This window comes from Danio rerio, chromosome 9, assembly GCF_052040795.2.
Source record: "Danio rerio strain M-AB ecotype USA chromosome 9, GRCz13ab, whole genome shotgun sequence".
Taxonomy (NCBI): domain Eukaryota; kingdom Metazoa; phylum Chordata; class Actinopteri; order Cypriniformes; family Danionidae; genus Danio; species Danio rerio.
This window is the reverse complement of record NC_141029.1, coordinates 29,610,742-29,637,495: the sequence shown is the minus strand read 5'-3', so window position 1 is coordinate 29,637,495 and position 26,754 is coordinate 29,610,742. Positions and strand designations below refer to the sequence as shown.

Here is a 26,754-nt window from a genome sequence, read left to right as displayed (position 1 = left end):
AAAAAAAATGTAAAAAAAAATTGACTACAGACTTTAATAAAATTTTATCAGACAATTATTTTAATTTGTATGATTTTATTTACTACTGTAAATATTGTTTGCTTGGTATTTATTTTGTGTTTGTGTACTCTTGTTTTATTGTAACTCCCTGAAGAAAGTCTTTTGGATACTGAACACATGACTGGTATTATCTTGTATTTTAAAATTATAGTCTTGGAAACATGCATTTTCTTTAACACTATTTAAGAAATTATAAGCATTATAACATGTGCTTACACAAGTGATTTGTGTTTTTACTATAGTAAACTATAGTCACCCTTAGTGTACATGTTTTGAAGTACTTGTAAATATTCCTATGGTCTTAATGTAAATGCTGCAATGGACTTTGTATTTAAAATCTTTATTGCACAGTATTTCAGCCATGGTTATAGTACAACTTGTTGGTTTTGTTTTAAACGTAGTAAAACATGGTTATGTGTGATAAAAGTATGTTAATCTATTTGTATGTTTGTGAAAAATATTAATAAATCTTCAACTGTTATTGAGAGTGGTGTGTCATGTTTATTATAAATAAGCAGCTGCTGCAGCTAGTGGTCCATAAGTATGGAGCAAAACGCCTGAGAACAGCGCCTCCGCGGAGCGGCCGGCATTTCCGGTTGCGTCGTCCTAACATCGGCCGGACAGCGTTTCCGATCATTTGCCGACGTCGCGGCGACATTTTGCCAATTAGCAAACGCTCCCTGAGCGACATCGCGCCGATGGAATTTTGAAAGTCGGCACGACGTCGGCCCAACGTATGTGTGCTGTCTGGGTAGTTAATTATGAAGTAAATATAGAAACGAGAATATTAGTTCAGTGTTTTTTTTTTTTTTTAATGAAACTCAAACCATCCCAAAAGCAAACAAAAATCAATGGTAATATTCACTAGCATGACCAGATTTCTGAAACCTGTGACGATTTTCAATGGTCAACATTCGTCCTATAAAAACGCCCATTTATGCTTATTTTTTTATTTTTTATTAATATAAGACCAGCATTTTATTGAATAATCATAATTTAGATATTAAGCTACTGCATTTAATAAAAACTCAATTATAAAAGCACAGAGTTCGTGCTGATTTCATTAATTCACTGCTGATATTAAATATTGTTTACATTTAAATGAGGCTCGTCATTCTGTCACTACAGCAACTTGAGTTGATCTTTAATATACACAGCTGGTTCTGACCCGATCGTCTCGCAACAAACTCTCGACAACTTTTGAAAAGTTTGATCAGTTTCTCTACTTTGGAAAGTTGTTCTTGGGTCATCTTGATGGAGCAGCGTCGCTCAAGAAGAACCAGGGCTCTCCCCGCACACACGAGTCACTTCTGGCTACAGGGCGTCTCTACCGTTGAGCAGCTCGCAGCGGCGGTCAGGTCAGATCACACCTACAGCTGCATCTCTGACCCAGCGCTGAAGAAGCGACACCTGATGAACGCGGCGGCCCTCCCTGTCCTCCGTCCCGCAGCAGCAGCAGCAGCAGCAGCATCAGTGTCTTCCTCAGTGAACGAGTGTCAGCAGGAGCAGCAGCTCTCCATCCACGGCAGAAGCGTGCAGGACTATCAGCACATCTTTCGCTCCGTCGTGGAGACCGGCTGCAGCCGCTACCGCTTCAAGCGAGGCCTGGGGATCAAGCAACGGCTGTGGGAGAAGCTCCACCGGCCTACGCTGCTGGAGACCGAGCTGCCTGATGGACGAGTCTTGATCACGGAGAGCAGGTCCAGCGGAAGCAGCAGCGCTCCTCAAATCCACGTGGACATCAGTGGAGAGCCACTACCCGAGGAGGAACCCCGAAGAAAGAAGCCCAGACACTGAGCCATCATAGTGTCCCATGAAAGATCAATGGCACGTATGTACATACTGTATATAGTTATAGAGTAAGTCTTTACATTAAGTTTTCTTTTCATTCAAAGTTTTTATCACTCTGCTGAATGTTTTGATGGTTGCTGATGTGGCTCTTGGGTTCTGGTTGTCAGGTTGTTTTGGAAAGTTTTCTGTGTTTTTGACATGCGCTTTGCAGGGTTTTCTGAGCGGTCTCTTAGTGTTGCTGGTCAGTTGCTGGACTCCTTTGAGTGTTGGTCGGTCAGTGATAGGTTAGTATAGGGTAGGTTAGGTTAGGGTCCCTCACATGGTTTGCAGCTTGACGTGCTGTGAGGGCTTCTGTGCATCAGTGATGCTGAGAGCTTCACCACTGGTACTTCACAAGTACTGGCAGGGTCACCCATAGTGGACAGGTGTCAGCTGAGATGCCAGACCAAGACAAACCACCTGATTGTGGCCTGATGTTGCAGGGAATAGATCACAGTCTTAGCACAATTGCCTGCATGGGAGAACTTCAAAAAGGTTTTGTATGTGTAAGGAACAAATGCACCAGTGGGACCATGTTAATAACTTAGAGGAATAAATTACCTAAAAGATTTTCTCGGTCCGGCTTATTTTAATAATAATAATAATAATTCCTTACATTTATATAGCGCTATTCTGGCCACTGAAAGCGCTTTACACAATGGGGGGGATGTCCTCATCCACCACCAGTGTGCAGCATCCACCTGGATGACGCGACGGCAGCCATTTTGCACCAGACCGCACACCAGCTGATTGGTGGAGAGGAGACAGTGATGAAGCCAATTGAATAAGGAGATGGTTAGGAGGCCATGATTGACAGAGGCCAGTGGGCAGATTTGGCCAGGATGCCGGGCTTGAACCCCTACTCTTTTCGAAGGACATCCTGGAATTTTTAACGACCACAGAGAGTCGGGACCTCGGTTTAACGTCTCATCCGAAAGATGGAATTTTAGCTCCTATCCTACGTTAACACACTTAAACCGACTAATTAAAGCGTTTTTAGGCTTACCAGAGCGTTATTAGGGTTTAAGGTGTCCACTCTAGACAGGTGTAGGCTTACATAGGTGGTCCTCTTGGACTGGGTTTGTTTGGACACCTCATGCCCTAAAGGGTTGTTGTTGCTAGATTGGATATGGCTGAAAGTTAACAAGAATTATTTGTATTATTTATTAAATTTCCCATTTATTGTATTTTATTAACATTTAAACCCACCCCAACCCTAAACCCAACCGTCACAGCACTGTAGTTGTACCTAGTATTATTTATGCTATCTATTAAATTACCCAATACATTGCATTTTGTAATGCCTACCCCCACCCCAATCCTAACCATCACAGTAGTTAAAATATTAATTGTTGTTAAATTTGGAAGAAATCGGCACTAGGGGGCACTTTAATACCTCATATGATGTTCAATGTATAAATAAAATAATTAATACATCATTTTTATTATATATTAGATGTCCTCTTTCAAACAACACTACATCCGTACTTCTTTAATTATTTGTCATTAAAAAAATTCTGTGCTGTACAAATCTCTTACAATTACAGAGATTGCTTATTATTAATTAAAAATTGCTAAATATTAATTGACATTTATTTTTGTTTAAATGTCTGAAAGTGTTTTACAAATAAACCCCAATGTAAAGTAAACCCTGTGAATTGCTGTTTGCAACTTGCATTTAGTTTGGTGTGGTTATGGCTTGTGTTTTCAGAGGTAAATATTACTTCACGCGGGTGGAGGTGAACAATGCTGTTGTCTCATAAATGACAGTAGTCTGTGGTTTAGATCTAGGCTATTGAAAAAGTCACAGAAACAAAAGCCATGTTTCATTCATAGCAGAACAGCACAGCTTTATTTAAAATTGACAGAGGTGTTAACGAGATCAGATCTTATTCCACAAAAAAGGTGGACCTGAAGACACATGACAAATGACTTCTAGCTGTGTGACACCTTATCATGATACCTAATTCATTCCCTAAATGACCATATAAATGTATTGGTAACCCATTAAATTACTGACTAAAATCAATCTGAAATAAAATGATTTTTAATACACATCAACAAACAGCATTCATAAAACAAAACTGAAACGACTCCTCTGTTTACTAGCACGCTCCGCAAGTTATTCTCACAGCTTATTGCCCGTATACCTCGGGATCGTCTCAAAACCGCTACTTTTAAGATGGTCAGCCGACCTCAATCAAGCCCAAAACAAAGAACACGGAAAAAACGGAGTAGGCACTTCTGTTTTTTTCCACTTTTTCAGGGGCTTTGTGGGCAAAAATCTGCATCTCCACAATATTTGCCATCCCAGTGCTCAATCATTCACTTTGTTGATTAGTGGGTGCTTGAATATTTTTTGTTGCTTTTTAATAACACATATTGAGACTGGTGTTGTTTGACTTCCGCATCCAGACAACTAAATGTGTAATGATATTTTGCAATTAATCATGAAGCAAAATGATTTTGGATCCGTCTGATTGGTGCAAATATATGTAATAATTTGTTGACTCTCAAACAGTAGTTTACACAAAGCTAAAAGAAGATTAAGAAGGCATCGTAGAGCTCGCTGTTGTTTTGTGAACATCAACACTGAACTTTGAGGTCAATGCTGTGGGGAGAAGTAAATGGGATAGGGAAGACAACATTGACTTTCTTCAATACTTTTTGGGTCATAGATGAATGACGAGCTGCGCAAAGGGAGACCAGTTCAAATAAAGGTAATAAATAAAGCTGAAATAAAACATATGAAGTTCTGCTTCGGTGTTCCTTTGTGTTATAAATTTAGTAGATGTGGCTCATAGATGAATAACTGAAGGGTTAGTTTAAGTTTAAGGTGCTGACTTTCTTCCAGTGTTAGAGTTGAGATTAAATGGGAGAGCCCAGACCATATGGATACTCAGTGTAGATTTCGCTTGAAGACTTCTGAATGTTAAAAGGGGCATTACGGACCCTTCCAGGGGCTGAGAATGGGAAGGTTTGTTGGTTAATAATAACTCTTCAGTCCATTCTGTGTTCCTTTATCTCTTTTCCAATCCTTTATCTCTACATGGTGCTTGCATAATGAGGATGAACTGAGGTGGAAATTCTTGTTGACTTGAAAGTAATACAGAATCCATATTTACTGCCAGACATGACAGAGTCCATCGTCCGTTCGCTTTCAGCCCCGTCCACCAGAAGTCTTCCTTGAAAAATCTCTTTGTGGCACGAGTGAGGCGTTTTCCTCGAGCTCTTCCTGGTATTCCTTTCTCTTTCTTTCTCTTTCCGTATCCGTCTTGGGAGGTGAAAGGGTGAAGGGTGGGATTTTAGGGAGGAGAAGGTGTCGTGGTCTCCCATGATGGAGTGTTGACAGGCCTTTAGTTCCCACAGCAGCTTCGAGTGGACTGTGCGTCTGGGTCCTGCAGGTTCACGCCCCTGTGTCGCGCAGCATGCGTAGGGTTTTGGGTGTCTGTTTTTGGCATCTTTTTTGCTATTTAGAAATAAACAAGAGTTGAAAAGTCAAGAGGCTGAGTTACATTCATTTATGCCATGAAAATAAAAGTCATCTCTCTGGCTGTCTTTAATAATTCAGTTTATTTTATCTAAAATGGACTGGAAATTTGCTTTCAAGCTATTCAATCAAATATCTCGTTTGTCGCGAGGGGCATGAATGAATTCCCTAATTGAAAGAGCCAAACTGCAGTTAAAGTCCACCATTTAATAATTTGGCAAATAATTCGACTACAGATGTCCATGTAAACACCATCACTTTCTCCTGTGTGTGTGTTTGTGTGTGTGTGTGTGTGTGTTTTGACTCTGAAACTCGTGCGTGCCCAAATAGACACTCCCACACCATCTCACTTTAGTTCCTCCGACACTCCCCCCTAAACAGAGCTTGACACGCCCACTTTTCTGACTTTTTCCAAAGTAGAGGTGTGGAAACACCCTGCTGAAACAAGGGGGTTTCATGGCCCTTTAAGTGTTTGGAAACAATTTGTGTTTTCCCCCTGTAGAAAATTGCCATAAGAACAATGTTTAGTGGCTCAGTGTATTACAACAGTGTTTTAAAATTATAAACACTAGGGCTGCACGAATAATCAAAAAAGATCCTGATCTCAGTTCTACCCTAAACGCGATCTTTTTAGCTGATTCAGCTTTTCTACGATTAAGCCAATTATATTTTCAATGTCAGAATAGAAGTGCAAAGGCGAATGCACAAGTCTTCACGGCAACATGGACAACACCAAATGGTGTTATAAGTGTCAGATACTATTTTATAAGGTGTAATTCATTTCGGTCTTTATGTAAAGATGTATTTGCGGCTGCAAAATCTCACATGGGCTGACACACTGTTTGTTTACTACCGAGAGGACGCGCGCGTGGCCGCCTGATGCCTACTTCAGTGAACAGAACCAGCATAGGTTGTGAATAACAGGTAATAAAGTTAAAATATCGTTCAGTTTGTAGCACAGAGCGATCGTTCGAGAGTTGTGCGTGGACTCGTGGAGTATGATTTGCATGTGGGTGTGTTTTTTTTCTCAGAGTGACGGAGGTCTTGAGCTGCACTCGGAAATAAAAATTAACTGATGCGCACATCATTTAAATGATCACTTTTTACAGTTATGATTAAGACAAGCATTTTTTTTCTTTCATAGCGAACACAGTGTTGTGCATGGGAATAAATGTTTAACAGTCTCGGTATAACTACTCTAGCCCTAATGTAATAATATAATGCAGGAGGGAATCTAAAAATGACAAATGTCTCATTTTACCAGTGAATAAATGGTCAAATAATGTTCTCAATGATAAGCATTTGTCTCAAACACAATAATTTAACATCTAAATTATAAATACTTGTATTCTGACGTGATCAATTTACTGTGCGTTAATGATCAGGGCCCTTAAGACATGCGTTGAATTCATACTAAAACATTTTGTACGCACAAAACGTAAATGTGCGTACACAGTAAAAAATTCAGAAGTATGAAGCACTGCGTATGCGGAATCCCAGGCATATTCTCTTTGTACATCCGACTTAACGTGAAACTGAGCGCACGTGCATGAGCGCAAAACCCCTCCCTGCCTAGATTTTCATGCTCCAATTAGGCATCATAGGACATTGAAAGTGTAAAAAGTGTAATATTATCCCTTTCAAGACTAGTAAATTGGAATATCTGTAACTACGATGGTATGCTTTGTCTGTGAAAAAATATACACTATAAATAGTATTAATAAAATCCCCTAATTTAAGTCTAAAGATTGTATTCACTGCATAGTATTACGAAATACAATAAAATTAATCCTTTTCAAAGGCTGACATTTCAATTCCTTTTTTTAAACAGTTGTACTTCCACGTTTACCACAGTTCAGTGCTCTAACAATAGCAGCATGTAGAAGAGAACATACTATAAGAAGACAGCCTTAAAGGGCCATGAAACCCCCTCGTTTCAGCAGGGTGTTTTCACACCTCTACTTTGGAAAAAGTCAGAAAAGTGGGCGTGTCCAGCTCTGTTTAGGGGGAGTGTCGGAGGAACTAAAGTGGGAGGGTGTGGGAGTGTCTATTTGGGCACGCGCGAGTTTCAGTCAAAATACTCACACACAGGAGAAAGTGATGGTGTTTAACCTACATGGACATCTTTAGTGGAATTATTTGCCAAGTTATTAAATGTTGGACTTTAACTGCAGTTTGGCTCTTTCATTCAGGGAATTCATTCATGCCCCTCGCGACAAACGAGATATTTGATTCGAGGAACTGCTCTAAGCGTGTATTTTTCATGCAATGTTTGATACCGCACGGCGAATGAGAGAAAAAAAACCTCCGCATTTTCCGGAAACTTAGATGCACACGGCAGGTAGCGTCAGAAAGCCGCGTGTGTTATTCCGGTCACAAAATGCGGTCACAAAAACCCTACACGAGGTTAAAGTTTAGTTGTGGTCCTAACATGTTACGGTGCAATAGTTAACTTAGTTCGATACGAACAAACTGAATAAACAAAGAGCACTAGTCGCTCACTTACCAAATCTGTAGGGACAGGACAATCCACAGCAACTAGAGCCGCGTCTTTATGAAGAGAATACTACAAGCGAATCCGGATCTCAGCGTTTGCAGATGAGAACAGCTCTCAGGTAAACAATAATCCTCCTTAGACACGCAAGTTATTGTTGTCGAGCGTCGCGTACACTGTTAATCCACACGTGAGACTGAGCTCTCACAGAGAGAAAAAGAAAACGAAACTTAACGGCAGCAAACTATAAAAGCAACACTTCACGCTTGTTTTGCCAACACAACGTGGCGTCTATGTCGTGTAAACACAGTAATGAAGTAATGAATATTAATGAAGTTGCACAATAGAGCGCGCTGATTGGTTTGAACCAAGCCTTACTCATGCATTAATGCAGCACACTGTAAGACGTAATAAGACTCACTCTGGCACAGACGCCCAGTCTGCACGCTGGAATACAATGCTATTATGTCATGACCGTGACGCAGCTTCAAAAATTTGTTTCAAACAGGAAGTACGAATTTGCTTGAAATAACGCAAAAACAACCAATTTACACTTTTTAGTGAAATATAGGTGTCTTAATAGTGTTTTTAGCAGTGTGGGACACATATACGACTGTCAACAGCTCAAAAAATGTGTTTTGGTGTTTCGTGACCCTTTAACACTTACCAATGGCCAGGAACAACTCGTTTACATTCATTGCAGTCTTGGCAGAGGTTTCCATGAACAGTAAACCTGTGTCTTCTGCATATGTCTGGGCTTCCTGTATGGAAATATAAATTATAGTCTGGGTTACGTACTGCACAAAAGACATAAGCAACTGTTTTAATAATTAGTTGGGTGATTAAAATATGTATTGCCATTCACACATATGAGATCAGTAAGATTTGTTTTACATAATTATGGGTTTAATGTTTTAAATAATGTTTCTTGTGCATCAAATCAGCATATTACAATACTGTTAGATTAATCACTGTAGACTGGAGTAATTCCTGAAAACTCAACTAAGTTCTCTGGAAAAAAATGCATTTCAAAATATTTGAGTACAAGTTTTTTTTCTAAATTGTAATGAACTTTGATGCTTCACAATATTACTGTTTTAGATATGTATAAACTAACCCAGGTGACGCAGTGGGTAGCAGGTGAATTGGGTAAGCTAAATTGTCCGTAGCGTATGTGTGTGAATGAGTGTGTGTGTGTGTGGATGTTTCCCAGAGATGGGTTGCGGCTGGAAGGACATCCGCAGCATAAAACATATACTGGATAAATTCATTCCTCTATGGCGACCCCGGATTAATAAAGGGACTAAGCCATAAAAGAAAATGAATGAATGAATGATAATCTAACCCAGACTGTATTTTTTCACGTTTTGCAACATAACTAATACAAACAACTGTATAAATGTCTTAAAAAATAATAAAAGAGACAAAGATATGACCTCATACTCCACAAGTCTCTTGTCTGCTAGATCGGCTTTGTTTCCTGCAAGAGCAATGACTATGTTGGGACTGGCCTGCCGCTGCAGCTCTTTCACCCATGCTTTTGCTCGCTCAAATGTTTCCTACAAACAGGGAACATGGGAACAAGCAATCAAATGAAAGTTTGTATTATCTTTGAAAAGAATGTACTGTTCTAAACTTACAGGTTTAGTGATATCAAACACTACAATGGCTGCCTGGGCTCCACGGTAGTACATGGGAGCCAAGCTGTGGTAGCGCTCTTGTCCGGCTGTGTCCCAAATCTCAAACTTCACTGTAGTGTCGTCCAGACAAACAGACTGGGCCAAGAATGCAGCTAAAGGTGGACAAACAAACAACAACAAAAGTAATTAAGGTATTTAAGCATGTATAATACTAGTGAGATTGATTTTTAGGCTTTTAGTTCTTAGTTTTACAAATCAGATTATATTATTATTATTTTATTATTAACAGGACTCGCAAAATCTAGGGCTATTGTTTTTTTTGTTATTGTTGTTGGGTTACCAAAATTTTTCAACAATGTGCCTGGCGGGCTATTCTAGATACCCCACTGGGCACGGTGTAACCTGACTGAAAAAAACAATAGCCCCGGGACTTCAGGCTACCAGATTTTGCAAGCTCTGAAAATAATAATCTGATTCATGAAACAAAGAACTAAAAATATACATTATTATTAATGTTTAATTGACATGAAGTTGACATTAGGGGAATTAAAAATATTCCCTTGGCTACCAACTGACCTAAAAACACAGGACTGAAAGTAAATAATGAATAATAATAAGACAAAAACTAACAGACATTAAAAGGAAATTGAATATTTAAAAAACTGAGTATATAAAAATGTAAATGAATATTAATGAATACTGATATAGTATAGAAATAACAGTAAATTATAAATAATACTAAAATAGTACAGAATATAAATGGCGAACAGAAATACTAAATAGAAGAGAAGTAATACCTAAAGAGAAGAGAATACTCAACCTTAGCTTTAGCTTTCTTAACAAAACATTGAGATACCCAGTAAATTATAATTATGAATGATGACGATTACTAATACATGTTATTTATTATAAATAATCCTTAAAAATTGGTGTCTTTTATCATACTCCAGCACCATTGCTAGAACATGGTTCTAGCCATAAACCATTTAATACCACACTTTAAAGTGACTTCACTACATGCCTTAAACAACCTTTACCATGGTAAAACCATTGTGATGCATGACCTTAAAGTGTTTTATCATTTTAACGAGAACGCCAATCTAATATTAGAGTTGCATTATGGGCATTTATATGATGCCTGTCTGTTTCTGACTTTATGGGAGCCAAAGTCTGTAAGCAATAATATACATACATTCTACTATGAAGATTATACTAGAGATAATGAATCAGGTTTGTCGTCATACACATGATATCTTTTATCAGATTATATCTTCTACTATGACTAATTACAAGGTTAGTTTGGTTGAAAGTCAAATTAAGATTAATTAGTGAAAATCAGGCTGCAAACAAGCAGGGTCGATGATGATGATATGGTTTGCGTGGCGGTGTCTCAATCAGCTCTCTAGTTCAGTAGACTAGTGATCAGCTATTATCAAGGCACACTCGATCGCAAATTCTTCTAGAGCACTGAAACACTGACTCCTTGAAAATTCCCACAACGCACAGTAAAAAAAACTCATGTTCCCCTAACGGGTGTTCTGAAGCATGAATCACGCCAATCAATCTGTCTAGAAACGTATTAACCCCAAACGTTTGAAAGTTGTATGTGGGAATGTTAATGCAACAAACTGTTTAAACCAGAGATGCCCAAAGTAGGACCCATGGGTCAAAGTTGGCCCATTGTAACCTTTGATTTGGCCCACCATCCCATCTGAGAGGAGAAGTGAGTATTCTCACTGTTGAGAACCGGGTAATGTGTTCTGTGGTGTAACTACTGTTAAGCGTGTTAAGCGGCTGGAGGTTGGTGGCTGAAATTATGGGAGTTTTCCAGGATAAATAACAAAACGGGAGGGAGATGGGTCTGAAATACGGAACACTCCCGGAAAAAACATGAGTGTTGGCAGGTATGCTCACACACACACTGTGCACTCTGACTACTTCAATATTGTTAATAAGCCGTGGTGGGCATTTCACTCTGTCTCGTGCTGAACGCTATCAACAAATCACTACAGACTGTCAATCAGCGCAGATTAGTATCTGGACGGATCTGGGAACAAATGAATCGCCGAACAAATCATATGGGAATCGCTGGGATGATTATGTAAAAATAAATGCATATTATAAGACAATGAAAGTGTTTTATTTACCTTGAATGCATATCAGCCTGCTGTTGGATACCCCCAAAACCAACATATGACCCTTTTTAATGTATTATAGGAGTTCTTTAAATAAATTAGGTAATGACCCATGGCAACTATATTTACCTTCAGTCCACTAGCCTTAGTCAAGTTTGGTTTTTGGCCCTTCATTAAAAAAAGTTAGGGCACCCCTGGTTTAAACCAATCAATGTTTTCCTATAGCTCAATACCAATCCATATGAACTCAAATCAAATCCATCAGCTACAGTGTTTCTCACCTCCAATGGTGGTCTCCTGAAACTCATCAAACTGTCCCTTCACAAAGCGCAGCACCAGGCTGGACTTGCCGACGGCCATGTCTCCCAGCAGCACCAGTTTAAACTGGCAGATCTTGGTCTGCGGTAGGTTCCCATTGGCCCTGCCTGTCCCACGGGTACTCATGATGTAGGAAGGGTGGCCGTCCTCCCTGATAGCGTCTCTGAAAGCAGCAGTTCAAAGCAGTGGACTCCGTTTCTGGAGTACTGCAAACGTTTTATTAGTCCACAAGGACAGCAGTTAGTCTGTAATCCTAAAAAAAAAAAACATAAAAAAAGAAAGTGTTTGAGCACAATGTTCCTGGAACGGGTAGTGGAAGAGGAAGTGACTTATATTTTAAGAGCTAGCTCATGAAGACAATGTTTTTGTTTTTGAGTTTAAAGAATTTAAATTTATTCTTAATACTTTTAAATATGTTTATTATATTGTTGTACACAGAAGAAAGTTATTATACTGGATATTAGAGAACTGCCCTTAACTATATCTTGCTAAATTCTTGCCAATACAAGCAACTTTCAAGTCAGCAATCAGAAACCACAGATGTTTTGTGATTGAGAATCAGTTCTCATCCAAAAATAGGGAAGCTGGTGAGTAAAGCAACAGAATACGATTTATTAGGTAAGAGTGCATTGCTAAACAATCTCATGACAGTTAGAGCCCAACTGTCATAAATAATATTTCTCATTCAGCATTTTTAATAAAATGTCTGGTGTGTGACACACATTGTTATTCATAGCACACATTGTTAGTCTTTTGGTGAACAATCAATCCATGCAAGTTATTTCACAGAAAAAAAAATGTTTTTTTTCTGTTTCTTAAACTTTTACAGATATAACAAAGGAATTTTACAAAGAAATTTAAACTAATATTATTTCCATTTATACCCTCTAAACAAGTTGAAATTACATGTATCTAAAAGACAAAAATATAATAATAATAATAATAATAAGAAGAAGAAGAAATAAAAATAAATAAAAAATGTATATTAAAATAAAAAAAACAAAAAAAAATGAATTAAAAAATTATTTGTATTATCTGTACAGAATACACACATACCTTGATAACCCAATATTACAAGCATTTATCCTCAGTTATTTATACAAACTACTTAATTACATTTGCTTTCCAATCGAAAGGCCATAAGATTTAGATTGACAGTTTGTAGAGATACTGACATGCTCAGAAAAGAAAATTCTGAATGGGTCCCATGTTTCAGAAAAAGCCCTAGTATTGCCATTTATTGTAAACCTGATTTTTTCCCAAATGGATGAAGCTCATTGCATCTCGCAACTAGTTGTCAAAACTTGGGGGAAATCTTTGTTTCAATAATAAAAGAATATACCATCCTGCTAGCAGTGTCAAAAATGCAAGAGCGTTTGCAGTAAAGCTCAATAACCCTGCTATATTCAGAGAACGCCCAAAAAGTGCAATAAGAAAATTTTTTGGTAAGCTTCAGTCAAAGTCTGACCATTTGGCAGTCTTCCTCTGCTGACGTCAGTTTCAACTAGGGCTACACAATATATCGTTTGAGCATTGATATCGCAATGTGTGTATCTTTAAAAGCCAAACAGCAAGATTAGATTATTTATTAAGGATTAAAAGATAAATATATTATTGTTTTTAAATCATTTATACAATGACCATTTTATTTTTTGTTTGTTTAATTTCCATAATTGAACACTGACTCCAGAAAACCATAAAGCACTGTTTGTTTCACTTTATTCTTTTAATCTCTGTCATATTTATATTTGCTTGTATTTTATTGTGATTTATGCACAGATTTACTGCATAGAAAAAATACTTGATCAGCTCAATCTATGTAAATTAATTAAATATTGTCCAATAGAGCTATTAAATTAATCTGGCGGAATAATCATACCACAAAAATAAAACGTCGCAATGCCAGATTTTTCCAGAATCGTACAGCCCTGGTTTCAACCACAATATTGTAAACCATGCCACTCTAACTGTTAGTTGGCTACTAGAGAACGATGCAATGAAAAGAAAGCCCCGCCTCCTCCTCAATCTTCTGTTTCAATAGAAGTAAGTCAACATACTGAAATAAAAGTCTGTTCCGGTTCACGCAGACTTTAAGAAAGCTTTAGAAGTGATTATTGACATTCTTTATCAATTCATCTTTATTTCTATAGCACTTTTACAATGTAGATTGTGTCAAAGCAGCTTAACATAGAAGAAGAGTTCTAGTAAATGGAATCAGATAAGTTGTTCAGTGTAATGTAAATGACAGGAGTGAAAGCCGAAACACTGAAGAGCAACTTCACCGATGTGCAGCTCCAATAATTCAAATTAAGTTGCGAGAAACAAACTTCACCAATTAACAGAAGTGAAAAAAAAATTGAAATAAAAAAAAGAAGCTCAGCTGTGCACAACCATTTTTCTTCTGGCCAAACATCTTATCTTCACATCTTGATGAAAATATCTCATTACTGAAAGTATGCTGATTGCATTGCATTCAAAAATCCATTGTCCCCCCCTTAGTTATACATTTTGCAAAGCCCCTTGCAATGGATGTTGGCATAAACAAGGATCAAGAGCTCTTACTGCCCTAGATGCTGAGCAGGTAGAAAACCACCAGGTTTGTGAAACTGCCACCTCTTTGTGGTTTCGCGGCGTTTGCTGTTCTGCTCTCAGACTTTCCATCAGTATCACTTTGCAGTGCAAATATTTATAGCTACACTTTTTTTAAGTACATAGGTCAGTTTGCCATCAAGCAACAGCTTTGCCCTCAAGCTGTGCTACAACCTAAATGCGTTAAATAAAGTGTCACCAGTGATGAGCTTGTTGAGCTTAATATGAAACATCTATGATGAGCCAATTATTAGAATTACATGTGTGCTAATAATAAATAGCATTTTATATAGTACTTCACACGCGCACACAGCACGTTAAGAGTATTATGGTACAGGATTTATTTTTATGGTAAATTACAATCCTGACCTGAACAATACATTTTGGCTTTCTGAATTTTCTACAATACTATGTAGTGTTATATAGTATGTAAATACTACAGAGTACTGGTTACATGTTTTCATCCTTCTTTAAAACATCTTCCTTAGTGTTTAACAGAAGAAGTCTCCACTTTTTGTCTCCACTCATTTAGTCTCCACTTCACTTCCTAATCTGCAATTCTGTACTCAAAAAAACAAAAAATTACTAATACTTTCCTTCTTAGACTTTACAGACCTGAAACTTGCCTATAGCACTTATTCATTGTTGCTCTTATAGTGGTGTAAATTGCTTCCTTGTCCTCATTTGTAAGTCGCTTTGGATAAAAGCGTCTGCTAAATGTAAATGTAAGAAAGAAACTAAATGGTTTTGAATATTGAGGTAAAGTTGGTTTTATATTCGCACATTCATTCTTTGACAACTTGTGACATTCTCCCTATTGTTTACCATGGTACTTTGAAAATTCGGCTTGAAATAACATGCAAGTATGACTTCAAAACAACATTAGCACTATTTATATGACTGTGAACAATATTGCACTTTGATGGTCATTTGGCTGCTTATGTGATTTCGCTATTTAGAATTTACAAGATTACTTTTCTGTAATTATTTTATTAAGAAGAAAGTCAGAATATGCGAATATAAAACCAACTTTACCCCAATGTTTCGAACCACCTGAGGGTGAGTAAATAGTGAGTACGTTTTCATTTTTGAGTGAACTACACCATCAATAATTCTAATAATTATATGTATGTATCTTTCTGAATTATAAAGCTAATAGTCAGGAATATGTCTGTTGATCTGAATAAATAATGCTAATAATAACTCTCTCACTAACATTCAGCTTAGTCCCTGATTATTAGGAGTTGCCACAGCAGAATGAACCGGCAATTACCCTGGCAAATGTTTTATGTGGCGAACACCCTTCCAACCCCAAGCTAATAATATCAGAGTATGTCTATTAGTCAAAATAATAATGCTATGAATGGTAGTATGTCTATTGATCTAATTTTTCATCCTAATAACTGTATGTCTATTGATTTGTTGCTAAATTCGTATGACTACTGGTCTGAATAATAATCAATAACTAATAATCAGGAGTTTTGTGTATTGACCTGATTCAATCAGGAGTCTATAGATCTAAATAAAATGCTCAGGTGCATGTCTGTTGATCTGGATAATAATATTAACAATCAAGCGCATGTCTGTTGTCTATTGATATAAATAATAACTCCAATGACTCTTCTGATTCATAACTGTAAAAATCAGCAACATGTCTGCTGATGTGATACATAACTGTAATATTCAGGAATATGTCTTCTGATCTGTATAACAATCCTAACGATAAGGAGTAGCCTATGTCTGTGGATCAGATAATTAACTCTAATAATCACGAGTTTGTCTACTGATGCGAATGATAACTCTCTGATAGTTAGGAGCAGATTTTCTTGATAAAACGCAGAACTCTGCCAGTCAGGTGAGCGTGTCTGCTGTGATGCATTAGAGGCGCAGTATAGACTGACCATTAACGTGACTCGTCTCGATCCTGGCGAAGCGGCCCAAGTGGTGCCATGAGCACCCGTTTCCAAATTAATCACATCTGGTTTAGATACATATTGGAATTCAAAATGACCAGGATAAGTGATATTTACCTGTTGTTGCCAGTCGTGGCTCTTTTGGCGATGGCTGTTCGGTTGTTGATCTATCAGCTGGTTATCGGGCTGCGAACACTTCCGCACATCCGCGCATGCGCATTGTTGAGCTGTAGAAGTCAGCTTGTGGAGATTGTGGATTTAAAATCATGTATACATCATTTCTGAGCAGTTTTAATAAACGTTAATAAAAGTTTGTTCATGTATGTATGTATGTATGTATGTATGTATGTATGTATATATGTATATATGTATATATATATATATATATATATATATATATATATATATATATATATATATATATATATATATATATAAGAAAATTGTAAATGAAATCAAGCTAGATTTATTAAAACATAAATAAGACAGTTTTTTATATCTTTTTCATATATATCTATGGGTCGCTTTTATTAGATTATATTCACTAACTTTTATTTTGAAATCTAGAAAAGGTAAAACTAAGATTAGTACATAACACCCAGTCTAATTTAATCCTCATATATACAGTAAAAATATTGCATTTGGTAGTGGTTTGCTTGCAAATATGTTATTTTGCGGTGTATTTTAATGACATCAAATAAGCAAATCACCATATGACTTTTATGTTGAAATGCAGTGCTCCAAACAGAGCGGTTTGCGTTACGTCACGCTGTGACGCAGACTTGGTAACCACTCATGAACAGTTGGACAGTTTTATCGTTTGTTTTCTTAGAGATGGTAAAGCTGGAGGTTTAAGAAGTTACATGTTTATTAGTATTGAAGTAATTTATTATTCTGAGGTGACGGTTTGGTGATGGCCTTGACCTCAAGTGATTCTGTAGTGAATTAAACGATTATAATGAAGTTTTGAGCGGTACAACAGCGCGCGTTCGCGAGGTTCCTGTGTTTTGTGTCGGGTCGCGCGCGACTCAATGTGCACAGCATCGAAATCATTTCCATCTAAATGTTTATTTTATTTATGTTCGAATGTATTTTTACCCCAAAAAACAAAGGTGACCACCTTTTGACACCGTAAGACTTCCAGTGGTCAGGTAAGGGGAGTGAATTCTGAATTTGTGTAAGTTAACGTTAACTTAGTTGTCGTAAAGTTACCCTATTGCTTCATATCTTTCTTACATCGTAAGTAGAAAGTATGTATATCTAATACACATATAGTACAATGTAATCTTAATTATCTTGTTATACTCTTAGTAGTACCATCTGTTCTCGCGTATTTCTGCAAAATCGTTTAAAATTGCTCGTTATGTTCATATTTTCCTAAATCCTATTTTTTTCCCCCCAATATTTTAATCTAAAGGCTTCTTGGACGGGTTTCACACTTTTTCAGATTAGTTATAGATTGCAGGAAGGTTGTCTCTCTGTCTACAAATGTGCGTACTATTCCGATTTGTACTGTAAAATGCCACAGGTTTAGAGTGTGTTTTTTTTTCAATGAATGTTTCTCACAGTATTTTATGGCATTAATAAAAAGTAAGTTAGTCTGATTAGCATCTTCATATTAGGATGCTGTGGTCGTCATGGAAACATTGAAAATTATTTTCAATTCAAGAAGGCCATCAAGTGGTTACCTAGAAAATTGCTTGCCTTTGCCTGCTATAGATGTAGCTATAGACCGTCTTTCTCTTGTTACTGACTCTATTACTAATACGATTATCATTGTATTTTTACATAATATACCATTTTACACATATTCTAGCACATTGTCACCCATACTTTAATGATAATTTGATGCTTTCTCTGATCCAACTCAATCTCTTCTATAGAAATGGACAAGTACACAGCATATGTATGGCCACGTCTGGAGCCCTTCCTCGTCGGGGTGCTTCCCGCCACACCTCCAAGCAAATTCAGCATGCATTATCTGCGCAAGATGGCCAGTTATGTCCGGACACGGGATGGCTGCTTCCCCAGGCTTGGTTGGCAAATGTGGCGACACATCGCTTGTGGCAAACTGCAGCTTGCAGAGGATCTGGCTTGGCTCTATTTTGAAACTTTTGATCTGTTGATGCCACGCTCTGCCGAGCAGAGATTAGAGTGGGCAGAAGCTCTGTCTCAATGCCACACTCAGAAGGAGCTTGACAGGCAACGTTGTAAGGTACGAATAAAGAGGTGTAGTGCTGTTAGACAATGTTATTGCTATCCTGCTGCACTAATTGTTTCTTTTCACCTTGCTTTAGCTGTCAGTAGACACTCTGCAGTTTCTACTGTTCCTATATTTACAACAACTGAATCGAATCTCTCTCCGCACGTCACTGATTGGAGAGGAATGGCCGAGTCCCCGATCACGATCGCCCTCATCTTCTTCTTCTGAGAGAGATGCCAAAATTAGTTCCCAAAATAAGGTGTGTGTATCAGTCATATTTTATAAAGTATTAAAAAAGGAGTTTATTTTTATTTCCTTTATTTAGAAAGTATGCATTTTATTAATCAGACATGACATTAAAACTTTCTATTTAAAGTTTACTATTTCAAATAAATGATTAATTTTTTCAATCAATTATTAACTAAAAGGAATTCTTGGGATCTGCTTAATTGTTGTAAAAATAAATGTCAAGAAAATTTAATTAATAATACTGATGAGGATGATTTTCCCAGTGATGGTTTGCAGCTGGAAGGGCATCCGCTGTGAGCTGGATAAGTTGGCGGTTCATTCCATGGTGGTGATCCCTGATTACTAAAGGGACTAAGCCAAAAAGAAAATGAATAAATGATGTTGATGATGATTATGATTATGATAATTGTGTGTGTGTGTGTGTGTGTGTGTGTGTGTGTGTGTGTCTAACTTGCATTTGTGCCTGTTATCCTGTAGCAATTATCAATATAGTGCACATAGATTTTTTTTTCCCTTTCTGTTTTACCAGAACTGGGATGTTCAGGCTCATCTTACTTTTATTCAAACACACCTTCCTGAGCTCTTGGAACTGCTGGTGGAGCCAGGACAGCTGAGCAGTTCAGGACAGGTTTTGCGTGACAGCCACCTCACTTCAGAGGCTGTGGAGAGCCTCAGTCTTCTTCTGGAAGGATCTGTGAGCCACAGCCGTACAGTTCATCCAGTCCACAAGCTCCTCAGTCGCTCACAGCTGCAGTCCCAGGCGGGATTCTCGAAACTCAGTTGTTCCTACTCTCTGCAGCAGTTCCAGGACTTTTTGCGTCAGGCCCTTTGCCTCAACCCCTTTGGCATTTCCAACTGCTCACAATCGGGCAAGAAACTGTCATGGGCCTTGCAAGGTAAACTGAAAGTTGATCTTATAGAAATTAAAGTAATTGTTAGTTTTTTGCAGACTTCTACAGATTCAGTGATCTTTGGGAGTAAATATTACCTTTTTATATGCAATAAGGCTATATTTGTTTAGAAATCTTAAAGGAACAGTAGCAAAAATGTATTTGTTTAAAACATTTCATAAAAATGGACATTTACTCTCCCTAAATTGGTTAAAAACCTTTGAGTTTTTAACATAAAATCCATATTTCAAAAAAGTGTTTTGGAAAAAGCTTTTTAACATTCCTAAAAAAATGATATGTTTTTATATTCAACAATAGTAAGATAGTCAAACAGGTTTTTGACAAGTGGAGAATGAGTAAATTATGACAGAATATATTGTTGAACATATTATTATTGTTATTGTTATTATTATTATTATTATTATTATTCAGTCGGCAGCTGGCTCTCTGCAACTCTCACATGGTCGCCTACTGAAGCTAAGCAAGGCTGCACTCAGTACCTGGATTGGAGACCACATGGGAAAGCTGGGTTGCTGCCAGAAGTGATGTTAGTGAGATCAGCAGGAAGTGCCCACCCTGTGGTCTGTGTGTGTCCTAATGCCCCAGTATAGTGACGGTGACTCTATACTGCTCAGTGAGCACCGTCTTTCGGATGAGACATTAAACAGAGGTTCCAACTTTCTGTGGTTGTTAAAAATCCCAGGATGTTCTTTAAAAAAGAGTAGGCGTTTAATTCTGTCCTCTGTCCATCATTGCCTACTAACCATCTCCATACAATAATTCTCCTCCCCATCATTTAGCTGATGTGTGGTGTGCGGTCTGGCACAATATGGCTGCCATCGCGTCATCCAGGTGGATGCTACAAACTGGTGGTGGATGAGGACATTCCCCCCCAATGTGTAAAGAGCTTTGAGTGTCCAGAAAAACACTATATGAATCAATTATATTAATTATTATTTATATTATTAGTATATATTAAAGTGAACTTGAAAAAATGTAAAATGAAAAAATAGGAATATTAACCATACAAGTTAACTGAACCTCAAGGAAACAGCTAAAGAAATATGTTATGGATCTTTTGTTTGGTTTGGCTTAATCAGATGAATAGTAAATATGATGGTGGAGTCACTAGTTTTCTTTAATTTTACAGTAGAGGGCACGCTAAAGAAAGCCAAAATATTTCGAAACACCCATGCAGCTCCTCCAGGAAGTCGACTGGTGCTCATGTCGCAGGTCTGCAAACAGACATTGGCCAAGGACTCTGAAAAGCTGAATGATGTCAACATCAAACTCCACCGCTGCAGTGAGGCATTCATCTACCTTCTCTCTCCTCTGTGGTAAGGAAACACTTCATTCATAATTTAGGCATGTCGTAATATACCCTCTTTTGTTAAGCAGTATATTGTCGTAAAAGTAACTGCAATATATTATAATAATATGTATCATGATAGTTACTGTGATTTGAAAATGGATATTAATACACCCTTTTAATGTATATCATGACATATCATTCTTTCTGTTTGTCATTATATAACCATATATGATATAATATAATATAATATAATATAATATAATATAATATAATATAATATAATATAATATAATATAATATAATATAATACATTGCCTTGTCAATAAAGGTGTTTAGATTTATGTAACCAAATAGTTAAGTATATGATTCTTTATTGTCTGTAGCTTTTTATTTATAAAAAAAATTAATTTTCCCATTTACTATGAATAAAGTTTATTAACATAAAGCAAACTAAACCAATTTTGAATCTACCTGAATGTTGGAATAATTCTATAACAAATACTCTTATCCTAGTCACATTTAGCACAATTTCATGTCTCCATATTTCTTTGCTTGATGTTCATTGCATTTATTCAAAGCTAATTAAAGGTAGGCATTTTTATCAGTACTTGCTTTACCTGAGAATTAAACCTACAATCCTGGCAATGTCCATGCCATGCTTAACTATTTGAGTTTTAATGTGGAGCACATTACAAAGGGAAAATTAATGCAATTGTTGCTATACAACTAGGCAACAATACTGTCCCATTCCTAATTATAACAGCATTGGATGAATCACAACTTGCATAACTAGAGCTTAACTAACTTACCAAAAAAGCGGGCATAGTCTCCTGTCAATAAATATTTTTATCAAGTTGAAGTGTAATACAGAACGAAATTATAAAGAAAATATAATATAATAATACAAGAAATGTAACATGTTATATATTTTAAAATGTATATATGAAAAACTCCCTAGCAGAAGAAACGCACAATTATAAATATAAATAAATAGAAAAAAAGTGCTGTGTCAACGTCCATTTTAACCAAGTCTTTGTGTCCTGCAGGTCTGTGACCCTGGACAAGTGCAGAAACAGTACACTAGTTCTGGGGCCGGTAAGGACCAGCGTCCACATTCAGAGCTGTGAGAATGTCCGTGTTGTTTGTGTGGCCGGTCGTCTGACCATAGGAGGCTCCTTCAACTGCACAATTCACTCCCTCACTCCAACTCGACCCCTTCTCCTTCCTGGAAATGCGTCTCTCACTTTGGGCCCCTTTCACACACAGTACCCCACCCTAGAAGACCACATGGCGAGTGCAGGTTTAGCAGTGGTTCCCAATTTATGGAACCAGCCTCTGCTGTTTGGAGTCGAGGGTTCAGCTCCAGATACAGGCTGCTACCGAATCCAGCCCCCTTCTGAGTTTTATCCACTAGTGATTCCCTTCCAAATGGATGGAGATAACTGCGAGAGCCCTTGCAGCCTGCCGGAAGATTTCCAGAAGGCCTTGGAGAGCCGAGAAAAGACCATAGAGGAGTGGCAGAAGACTGTCAAGGATGCACACTTGAACAAGTAAGCCTACTTTTTGGTTCCTGTCCAAGCTGTAGATAAACGTAGATGCAAATTTTGAGCCAAATCAGACATTGCTGTATGTGGAGTGTAATGTAAACAGTTTTGTTCAAGATGTTGTATTGCACTTGTTGCTTTTCTTATCAAAAGTTTTGTGTGTGTGTGTGTGTACATAAAAATGATTTGAATATTAATATTACAATAATTATCTATAAATGCATAAAAAATACTTTCATTATAAAGCATTTCTCAAACATAATATTCTACAATAGAAACACTGAATCTTTTAAAATTAAAAGAATAAAAAACAATCTGCAACAAAGTGACGAATCAAAACTAACAAAACCTTTTCTAAAATAGCTAAAAAATTAAAAAGGTAATAATATGATAGATTAGAATGATATATTTATTTTACATCATTTTTATGCCTGATTCACACTGGGCATCAGCGTCAATGCTTCCCAGTCACTTTGAATGGGTGATGGAAAGCCGAACTGAAATATGGATCTGTCGATGACACATCAATGTTTGGGATTTCTCAACATTCTCAACTGAGAAGCATCAGCCAATCAGATCTCTTTATGACAGACAGTAGCCAATTGCAGACTAATTTTATGGGCCAACTTCAGACATGCACTCCCCATGTGAATCGGGTGTTACTATTATTATGCTGCTGTTTTTTAAATATTTTTTATATACAGTAGTGTGTGTTTGTGCAGCCACGTTTAAAAAGACTATAGTAATTTATTTAAAAAAGTGCTTGTGTTTTTGAACGATACTATGGTAAAATATTGTGCTCTTCTGTTGTGGTAATTCTATAGTTGCTATGAAAAAACAATTAAAAGAAATTACCCGATACTGTAGGTTCTAAAACTATACTGCAATGCACTGCAGATTACTGTGGTATAAGCTAAAGTATTACAGGTCATCAGCTCATTCTTATTAATACTGGAAATATACTGTAGCAATTATTAACAAAAAATTGTAAATATTATAATTTATAAAGTGTAACTAAAGTTCCTTTACGCTAAGTCATTTCACTCGACGGTCATCTTTGAAACACCTCTCGGGCAATATGCTCGGGCATTCTGTCTGAATGGGGAAACATCTAATTCTCCAAAACTGTTTGCCAAGCTTATTACATTACATATTTGCAATCACCAATGAAATTTAACAACATCTGTCTCATAGGCTTTGTTTCTAAACAACAAACAAAGTCAGCATATTTTCAGGTTGTCCTAGCTAATGCGCATACGCAATCGAAAGAAACGAGATCATAACACCAACCTCATTTATGGCTGTTTTACACACGATCGTCCTCTGAATAATGATCATCTGATCAAGTTGCTCTTCTGAAGTAATCTACAACTTGGTCTTGATGGCGAATCTCCTTCAGAAATGAAAGTGACTCTTTGTTTACACGTTTGTGGGGATTTGAGTATGCTGTGATATGATGTGTGTTTAACCGGGCCGACTGTACCTTGCGGTCGTTTTATACAAAACCAAAAAACTTTTGTTTTCAAGTGCACTTGGTTCACTTAAAAGTAGAGATTTCAAGCTTCATCTGGAGATATTTCTTATGTCTGTGGAGCAATTATTCGCTGATTTCAGTGTGTTTGTTGACAAAAGAACTGTCGTAAAAGCACACGTGTGGTCCGAGCTTCTCCGTCAGCCTATAGCAATCAATGATTGGCTCCTGTACTAGTAGGTGGGGCTTCATTCGCTTTATTGACCGTTATACTTTTCCCCATTCAACACTATACAAGTGACATGTCTTGTGTATTCCATAATCTTTGGTGTAACAAACTATAAAATGTGGTTCAAAACACTATTGTATTTACTATAAATTACTCTAGTACTTATAGAAAATAATAAATAAATATAAATACTAAATAAATATAGTAAATTAGTATATATATTTTTTCATGTGAGTATATATATATATACATACTTTATGCATTTGTACTCTATTTAAACATGAATTCACATCTTAAATGTAAACATAACACATGGATGAATTCTAGTTCAGAATACTTATTTAAACCAAATGTGAAATGGTGATTTTATTCTTATGAGGCATTCAGTAGTGTTGTGTTGTGTCTTTGTTGTATTAAAGGGCTCAGCGACGGCAGTTTCAGGCCTTAGTGGAGCAGAAGTTCCATGAATGGCTACTTGAGACGGGTCAAAGACAAGAGCTGGACAGCCTCCTCCCTCCTACCATCACCCCATCCAGCTCTGCAGAGCACTGGTCTTCCAACCAGAACACACTTAAAGAACAAACGCATGAACAACCAACGGGAACTGTTTGCTAAGAAAATGGCTTAACGTTCAAAACCCCTTTAGTTCTCACAGAAGCATTAGCACTCTTCTGTTACGAAGGCTGTCCATATAGAAAGCTGGATCTGGATCTGATGGGGACATTGTGTCCTGTCACATTATTGATGTCTAGAGAAATCTATGCTGGATTAGTTTGTAGAGGTGCTTTTGTGTGTAGTGTTGCTACTGGTGTCTGATTTCGCTGTTTAGGCGTTACGTTACTGCCCATTATAGGACACCAGTGATTCCACAGGTTGAAATGCAAGAGAATATCACCATAAGAGTCGTTATTTAATGAAAACAGGAGTACTGCTTTTGTATGAATTTAGATGGAACAAGGATGAGTTGTGTGTAGGCATGTGTTGACAAATGTTATGCTCGGTTGGTACGTGACATACACTTACTTGAAAAGTTTTCAGTTGTTGTCTGCTGAAATCTCACGGCCAGTATGAATGTTTGTATTTCTCCTTTGCTGTATGTTTGTTCACAATGCCTTACACTGTGTAATTGCACTATTATTGTATCTTCACAATACAGATTCCACAAATGCTGTCACTTAAAATGCCTCTTGGATGTATTCGTGTCTTGCAGGAGAATTTAAGTGCATTTACTGGTAAGTGTACAGCTGTTTATAGACTACACTGTGATTATGTTAATATAGGACCAACAATCCAATTTATTAAAAGAGAAATGGCTTAATAAACAACATTATTTTTTATATTTGGTTTGAAGACACTTACAGTAGAACAGACAGGAAAAATGTTTGTCTTTCTTAGTCTGTGCCTCTGTGTACATCTATTTTTTGTGTCTATATCAGTCTGTGTTGTTGTCTTTATTAATTAAATCTTACTTGTCTGTTTCTCTGACACGCACGCACACACGCACGCACGTACGTACGTATGAATGTATGTATAGATAGATATAAATGGATATATTCGAAATATATAGTACTCACTTTTTTTCTAGTTATCACAATTGCATTTTTCTAGTTCCTGTAACTGTTTTTCAAACACCTTTCCTATTTTTTTTCTTCCGTAACTTATTGTTTTTAGTTTTTAGTTCCTATAACTTTTTTTTTTTTCCATAATGTACTTTTTGCAGTTTACATTGCTTAATTAAGGGGAGTCAACTCAGTCCTGAAGGGCCAGTGTATGTGCATGTACATCCTGAAGGGCCAATCCCAATCAGACACAGAAACATCCGTGCAGGTGTGTTGAGGCAAGTTGGAGCTAAAATCTGCAGGACACCAGCCCTCCAGGATAGAGTTTGGACACCCCTGACCTCATTGTTTTTGCTTATTTTTATTGTTTACAACTAAATACTTAGTTTTCTAGTTTCCATAAGCTATAAAAAGATGGATAAAAACATGTCTAATGTTGATGAATCTTCCTTTGAAAATTATAGGTGTCTTATTTGTTAAGTAGATGAATATTGGTTAAGTGTCAAAGTTAAGAGACCTTCACTCATTTGGCTGAGTTCATAAAAAAAGACAATTATCCATTTGCTTGTTTAGCATGAGTCTGCAGACTAAAGTGGGAACAGAACAAGATCATCTGATACATGATAAAATAATTGAGCTTTCACTTAGTCATAATACACACTAAAAATATATCAGCACTGGTGGGAGGCGTGAGTTGGCATGAGGCCGCAGGCCGAGTTACGCTATAAATATATGTATATGTATATATATATATATATATATATATAAAAAACATTAATTATTATATTAATATATATACATTACGCTATATGTATGTGTATGTATATA

General features: G+C 37.0%; 3 protein-coding genes across 4 annotated transcripts in view; 1 reads left to right on the top strand and 2 right to left on the bottom strand.

The window, feature by feature from the left end:
- Nucleotides 1-26,754, bottom strand: part of LOC147842396 (rho-associated protein kinase 2-like) — a 164,165-nt gene that overhangs the window by 30,398 nt on the left and 107,013 nt on the right. The window lies entirely within an intron of this gene.
- On the top strand, nucleotides 1,410-25,689 carry tbccd1 (TBCC domain containing 1). 2 transcript variants are annotated; one of them, XM_087265785.1, is made up of 7 exons: nucleotides 1,410-1,891; nucleotides 18,353-18,684; nucleotides 18,767-18,931; nucleotides 19,451-19,817; nucleotides 20,962-21,148; nucleotides 22,170-22,673; nucleotides 24,787-25,689. In XM_087265785.1, the coding sequence occupies exons 1-7, from the start codon at nucleotides 1,885-1,887 to the stop codon at nucleotides 24,980-24,982; spliced, it is 1,758 nt and encodes a 585-aa protein (XP_087121911.1). In that variant the 5' UTR covers nucleotides 1,410-1,884; the 3' UTR covers nucleotides 24,983-25,689.
- Nucleotides 3,715-16,611, bottom strand: rab5b (RAB5B, member RAS oncogene family). The gene is given in 6 exon segments (NM_212885.1): nucleotides 3,715-5,359; nucleotides 8,542-8,635; nucleotides 9,311-9,433; nucleotides 9,515-9,666; nucleotides 11,931-12,220; nucleotides 16,587-16,611. Coding segments are annotated over 5 exon segments (645 nt in total). The 5' UTR covers nucleotides 12,094-12,220; nucleotides 16,587-16,611; the 3' UTR covers nucleotides 3,715-5,246.